The 7,406-nt window shown below is 42.1% G+C and overlaps 1 protein-coding gene across 1 annotated transcript in view; it reads right to left on the bottom strand.

Moving 5' to 3' along the window:
• The window catches only part of LOC109951120 (membrane-associated guanylate kinase, WW and PDZ domain-containing protein 1-like), a 79,493-nt gene that overhangs the window by 26,727 nt on the left and 45,360 nt on the right, over nucleotides 1-7,406 (bottom strand). The window contains exons 4-10 of the mRNA XM_020585422.1: nucleotides 5,689-5,877; nucleotides 4,288-4,555; nucleotides 3,939-3,986; nucleotides 3,584-3,666; nucleotides 2,956-2,994; nucleotides 689-746; nucleotides 411-494 (exon numbers count right to left, since the gene is read on the bottom strand). Coding sequence (XP_020441078.1) covers nucleotides 411-494; nucleotides 689-746; nucleotides 2,956-2,994; nucleotides 3,584-3,666; nucleotides 3,939-3,986; nucleotides 4,288-4,555; nucleotides 5,689-5,877 — 769 coding nt within the window. The remainder of the gene's footprint in view (nucleotides 1-410; nucleotides 495-688; nucleotides 747-2,955; nucleotides 2,995-3,583; nucleotides 3,667-3,938; nucleotides 3,987-4,287; nucleotides 4,556-5,688; nucleotides 5,878-7,406) is intronic.

Raw genomic sequence — 7,406 nt, 5'->3', positions numbered from 1 at the left:
CACTCTGTGTCACTCTCAACTTGCCTTTTGAAAACCCTTTGCTCAGCTTTTCATGGTAAGGCAAATTAAATGATCAAATACAAAATGATACGCAGCATTTATGATTTTAAATCACATAAATTAAAACCTGAACACCAAAGATGACACCAGGGCTTGGGCCAGGTCTATTTTAGTAAAACATGGTCTGTACAAGAATCGAAATGCATTTAGTGAATAACTGTTGTTACCATCATGTCTTGAAAAGGGAGCTGAAGTTGAAATCGAGTCCCAGCAGAGACAAAAGCAATCTGGCCCAAACCCAGGAGAGCAGTGGTTCAACAAGAAGGACACGCCGCTCACAGACATGAAGAAAGAAAGAAATGGTGCCGTGCCAGGGCAGGAAACGAACCTCGAATATACCGCTCACCTTCGGCTGCGGCTGCTGCTGCTCCCGGATTTTGCGACGCCGCGCCTCCACGACTGGGTTCTCATACTGGGTCTTCCTGTTTATATGACTGAGACACAGAGAAAACAAGGCAACAGAGGTAAAGACTGACGGTACACACGCTCATAAAATATGCTTTTCTCATTATCAAGGTTCAGTCTTTGTACATGTGGCCTACAGGTGAAAAGACTGACTGAACATTTGTAAAAGCGTCTTTCATTTGGAAAACTGTATTTATTTAAATCAGTACGGTGATTAACTTACTCGACATAGTACACCCCATACACTGGGTCATCTATTCTTTCCCAACCTGGAGGCAGCTCTGAAATACAAAAGGTAAACCACATTACACTCAAAAACACAACACTTTTTACCTTTATCTTGGTTATTAGCGCAGCCAAGTCAGTTAGTGTGGTTGAGTTGACTCCCGGGCACCATCAATGCAGTAAATAAAGTCATTAGTTACAGGAAATAGTTAAATTAATCTCAATTGTACTATTTATCTTGACCGTTTTGAGTACATAAGAGATTGACTCTGTTGTGATGTTTTATATTTATAAGCATAGTTTTTCAGGCATTTTGTGCTTTGGAATTCTTCCAGAAATGCCAAGAAGAAAAAAAAACCTAAACTAAATTAGAGCCTGTGTCACTCACTACATACAGCCTTTTTGTTTTATTTTAAAAACAACTTTTTTCTACCATTGTATTTCTTAAGTTAAAGCTGTAGTTTCTGGCTGATAAGGGTCGGCAGCACTGCTAAATGCTTCCTTTAAAATGTGTAATTACATTTGTAAAAGTAGAAAGGTCAGGTATAGAGGATTCTAGCCGACAGTTCCTCACATTTTCTAATCTACAGTAGACAACATGTCAGATGTGTATCTGTCAGTAAGTGTTTTTCATAAACTAAACTATGATGGGGGCGACACAGTGATTAGTGGTTAGCACTGTCACCTCACAGCAAAAAGGTTCTGGGTTTGAGCCCGGGCCGACACGGGACTCTCTCTGTGGGGTTTGCATGTTCTCCCTGTGGCTGTGTGGGTTCTCGCCAGGTACTCCAGCTTCCTCCCACAGTCCAAAGACATGCAGCTTAGGTTGAATGACGGCTCTAAATTACCCGTAGCAGTGAGTGTGAGTGTGTGGTTGTCTACGTGTCAGCCCTGACAGACTGGCAACCTGTCTGGGGCATACCCTGCCTCTCCTCCAATGATAGCTGGGATAGGCTCCAGCCCCTTGTGACACTATTTAAAAAAAAGCGATATAGGTAATGGATGGACGGATGGAAATTATGACCTGGATCACTGTCCTGCTGCCTAGAATTACAAGTATTCTGCTCAGGTCCACTTCTGAATGCGGGTCAACACACAAGCGCAGTGTGGAAATTTGAAAACTGAAGCACAAACATCTGCATTTACTAAATATAAGTTCAGTACTGTATTATGTTCGGCTCAACGTTGCGGTGCATAGTGTACACACACCTAACCACATTTCATGGGAACAGGTGGACAGATGGAGCCTATTAAACTGACACATTCCCATTATGATGTTGGCATCTCAGTTCTTCTCCTCACTGTATTTGATTTCAACCAAAGACATTACCTCCTTGTGTTACTGTGGGCTTCTCCCAGTTCCAATAAAGACTTTTATAAGACACTGGCTTTCACAATCAATAATCACAGGCTGTCTGCATCTGAGCAGTCAGCAGTAATGAAGGCTTACAGTCAGACATGCAAGGCCTTTGTTGACACTGAGCTTTCGCACCGTTACAGGGTTGTTTATGTTAATAGCAAATGGGAAGAGAATCGGCAGCTGTCTGTGAAGTATATCTACCAACAACAGTCCTCAGCATAACATATTCAAAATGTGTTTGTGTGTATCTCAGATAAATAACTGCTGTTATTCACACTATGAACAGTGGAGAGTATAATACTGTTTTGTTATGTCAATAGAAAATCCATTGGCACAGCTTTCAGTGTATGGACGTTAGGCAGAGCTTTGATCAGCGACAGATACGGTGAGTAAACCTCACAGGGGCTCACACAGCAATATATTTGACGGATTAATGCTCCATTATTAGATAAAATTCTAAAGGGAGACATTTAGAAAGCAGAGCAAGAAATGCCAAAAACATTAAAGTCAATTTTGACACACAGACATAAACTTATGACAGTTGGATTTTCAAAACAAAATCAATCTATCTTGTGCCAGAATCCAGAGAAAATCTATTACAATTCATTATGCTTTAAAGTTAACCCCTGGAGGACTTCCTAACACATGGATTTGTTTACAGTTACAGTTCACCTCAAAAACACACTTAGGCCTTTAGGCCTAAGAAACATAATCAGTTGGTAGACTTATTTTCTTTTGATATTACCTCCAACTGTTGATTAGAGCGTGAGCTGTTACAGCACAACATACAATTAAGCCGTTAACTTTTAATTTAAGAGATTATCTATTTAAAAGAGATTATAGGTATAAACTGTGTCATCTAACCAAATGAAGTAATACATGATAACCAAAAATAAAGATTGTACCTAGATCAGTCTCCAGGTCCTCGGTATGTATCCCTTCTTCTTCAAGGTGAAAGCAGGATGAAACAAAGAAAACAAATTGAAGAACAGAAAAGAGATGGATAGCACAGAAGAGGTGATTCGGGGATGGAGGGATCAAATAAAGAATGAAGTGACAGTCCAGAGAAAGGAAAAAAGAAACCCCTTAGTCTCATTGACAGGATATAGCAATATTAAAACAAATCTAGGAAAATTCTGTCTGCTAATATGGATTTCACCACTTGATGGAGCAATTTTGCAATCTGTGCTCCGATATTTGAAGTTGTCAGCTGTGATAACATTTGTCATAACATAAATGTCGTAACATTATTTAGAAATTTTATGTCATTTTATAGCAATGGTTGTAAAAGAACACAGAATTGACAATTTAAGGCATGACAAATGTAGGACACATATCAACTCAATTAATCCAAACTCTGAAAAAGAATATATATATATATGGCTGAAAAATGCAGGACTTAACAATGTCACCACTGAAAACTCAAGGAGAGCTCTATGTCTGAGACCTCTAGCACTACCTGCTGATTCTTAAATCACTACCCAGAGGAGCAAATGTATACTTTTATTGTGTAAATTATGTGTAGCAGCTTACCATCATCATCACACTCTTCCAGAGGCCTGGAGGCTTTGTCTCTACACCGGGGATCCAGCCATGATGTGGTCTTTGTGTTGTGGCTGAGAAGAAAACAAATGAGACAACAGAATAATTCAACACAGGCTGTCAAAGTGACATACAAAAGCACAGAAGGGGTGTTTGAATACATCACTAATAACTAAAAAGTAAACTGCGTCAGCAAGTTTACAGAGGATAGTAAGTGTCTCCTGCAAAGAGAAATGAGAATAACAGAGCAATGTAAGCAGGATATCAACAATAAATGACCTGACATTTCTCTCTAGTGCTAAAATAAGAACATGCTGTAATTCAGTGATAGCAGAATTGAACATACAAGCTCTGAAAACACACAGCCATGTCCTGGTGGTGTGCCTTTGCCATGCTGCAGAGAGGACAGAGAGTTGGAGGTAGTCAGGTGATCAGGATGTGATCTCCTTTAGAGATCGAGACATGCAGGGATTAACAGGAAAGCAGTGTCACCCAGGGGGGCTGGGCAGGTTGGCTGGAAAGGCCTAAAAACCAAATCATGGGAGGAAGACAAGCCACTGGACGAACAAAAGGATAACAGTGCAGGTAAAATATAGAAAAAACAACTACTGTATGAGCTCCTGAGAAATGCTTATTCAGACAGTGCAGAAACTGTGTGTGCAGCAGATTAGGCGTTGCAAGTTGTTGATACATACTCTATGAAGTAAAGTTCTCCATTCTCTGTATACGCCATCTCCCAGTTTTCAGGCAGTGGTCCAAGAGGGTCTTCCGGAGAGACCTGCGGCTCTGCGAGGGTCTGCTGCCCACTGTCTGCAGTGGAAGTGGCCGCATTGTTCAGACCACAGGGTGGAGCGTTATCACGTGCGGGGTACGGCCGGAGAATGCTGCCACGGCTCTCGTCGTGGTCGTTAGGGTTGCCTGTGCACAACAAAGGAGAGGGGAAGAGACTACCCACTAAGGATCCTGGGTAACACAACAGGCACAACATGGAACAGCAACAAAAAGAGAACAAAACCACGGTTTATGTTGCATGCATGCAAGAGAGGATCAGGTGAAAAAAAGCAAACATGCTCGCTCTGGATACTCTTTAGCACACATCAGCCATAACAATCTCACAGCATTTTGCCTTCCCCCCATCCTACTGCCCACTTCTAGTGTACCAAAAGGGCCCCAGAAATACGTTAATTGTTTGGGCACCAGTTTTTCCCAAACTCTTTTTGACCCCCACCCTGTTTTACCTCTCCACCCCTAAGCCTCTTTTCCCTAAAGCTAGCAATCCAATCCCCCATCCCCACTCGCACCCCAGTTCTGGCCCAGTGTCCTCCACTGCTTCCATGGGCCTTTCAGGGTTGATCAAATGCTAATTCAACAGTGTCAGTCTGGCAGGGGGACACAGAGAGGGCATAGATTCACAGCAGAAGAAAACACCATCTATCACATTCACAAAACAATACAGAGCACAAAGGAAAGAGGAAAGGATGTGAAATGGTAAAGCTCTGGCATTAAAATCTCATAATGTCACTTATTTTCTCCTTGTATTTATATTATGGAATTAATCTGTATGCATCTGTATGAAGATGTGTTGAGAAAATGTGACATGGGAATACTACCATCAACCAAGGCAGAGATCTTAACACCAGATAAACAAATGAGAGGGAAGCTGATGAGCAAAAGCAAGAACTGTGAAAAAATTCCACAGAGGTAGGAAAGGATGTGAAGGCTGTGGCACAGACAGACAATGATGAATCTTGTGAGTGTAGCCTGTAAACTACTTCTTCCCCCACTGCACCCCTCCTCACAGGCAGATGGCAGTGTTTGGAGGCTCACAGAAAAGGAATAGGCGTCACAAAAACATGATGTAACTGCCAGACACCGTACAACAGACCAGAGTATCACAAGCATACACACATTATCTTTCTCCCTCTGTATTCCTAATCTCGGGTGCACACATGCATACACAGACACACCTAACAAGTATCCATCCTGAACAAATACAGCACAGTTGGAGAATACTACACATGCAGAGACAAAGAAAGCTGCAGCTACAGAAACTTCAACAGACAGAGGGAGGCTGGAGTAGTGCAATACGCCCTCACCTGTAAAACTGTTGTTCATTTCCGTGGCCTGGTCGTCATCGTCATCGTCAGCAGGCACTACTCGGGCGTTTTGCATGTCATTGTAGGACTTGGTGCGCTTTGGGGTGGACTGCTGGGAGCCTGCATCATTGAGAATCACTGTCCCAATGATGGGCTGCCTTGGCGGCTTTGGGGTCCCATAATAGTTACCTAGGCAACAACAAGGACATTAGCATGCTTGAGAGAGACGCGGAAGGAGGGAGAAGGAAAAAACGGAGACAGAGTGAGGAAGCTGAGGATAAAAGCAGGCAGCGTGGGGGACAGAGAGATAGCAGGCAGAGGATCTGTGAAACCTCCTAATCTTACGCTGAAAGGGAAAAGACATAAAGCTGGAACACAGTGTGACCACAGATCATGTAAAATAGCAGCTGGTGTGAAAGCAAAACCATTCCAGTTTGTGTTTGAGGCTGCAGAGCTGTGCTATCTAGATTCTGAAAGCATAGAGGAAAAAGACACTGGAGCAGCTCACAACCACCCAGGTTATTTTAACAGCTTTATCTGACTGAAACTGTTGTTTACTTGTCAGTGGTGCAAACAAAGAATTGAAGTGTTTCTTTTCCCCCTAGCACAGAACCAATAATGTATCCACATATTCTTATCCTGGTGGCCTGGGGGTCATATGTAATGGCACACCGTGAAAGGAAAATACAGTACACTTATTCACCATCGTGCCAAGAGTCTGACGGTACCATTGTCATGTCTGTATGGTAAATATAAGGCAAGAGCCAGCAGCTGGTTAGCTTAAAGACTGGAAACAGTCTCACAGAAATAAATAAATACAAATCGGTCCACCTGCTTGTGTAAAGAGCAAGGCCATATTAACATTTTATAGATCATTTGTTTATTCTGTCGAGAAAAAAGTCCAACTTTCACATTTTGACTTTTTCTTGACATTTCTACGTCATTCTCAACATTTGGACTTGACTGTCAACATGGAAAATCCTCCTCTCATTTATTTTTTCCTTATTGTGGCCCTAATTCTGTCATAGGTTAGCGTAGCTTATCATTAAGACAGGCGATGGGTGGAAACAATTCTTTCCATCTACTATGAATGAGCTTTAGAGCTGCTGGTATAGAGTTTCTCACCTTTGGACAGTGCTAGACTATCTGCTTTCCTCTGTTTCCACACTTTATGCTTAACTAACTGGCTCACCGTAACTTTATATTTACTGTACATAAGGTATTTTATGAAATGTCTACGATTCCTTTCACAGTCTTAATTCAGCTATGGATGCTGCCGCATGTCATCTTCCCTCATCATGCCCAACAAAGGTGAAAGTAAAATTACATTTATATATAAAATCAAAAAGTCTATAAAGAACCATAAATCCAAATGTAGTTATGAATCCATAATCCAGCTTTGCTCAGGTTGTCGGCATGGCGACAGACTCCTGTAGACAGGTATTTGACATTGTCTGTGTGAAAAAGAGAAACGTGCCAACACACAGCAGAAACGGTGCCAAACAGATTAATGTAATATTCTCTACCAGCCCCACACAAACAGCACACACAAAGCACAAACACACACCCGCCCACACATACACATTTACACACAGGTTTGTGTCTGTTTAAGGCTTAGCACTGCACAGCACTGTCCTAATCAAAGTGAGAGGGGCAGATGTGGAGTGACCTGCTGTCTCCTGGATGCATCTCCTCCCATCATGCATGGTTTAATCTGA

The sequence above is a fragment of the Monopterus albus genome, unplaced genomic scaffold, assembly GCF_001952655.1.
Source record: "Monopterus albus unplaced genomic scaffold, M_albus_1.0 scaffold365.1, whole genome shotgun sequence".
Taxonomy (NCBI): domain Eukaryota; kingdom Metazoa; phylum Chordata; class Actinopteri; order Synbranchiformes; family Synbranchidae; genus Monopterus; species Monopterus albus.
The sequence above is the reverse complement of the archived record's forward strand: the minus strand, read 5'-3'. Positions and strand labels throughout refer to the sequence as shown.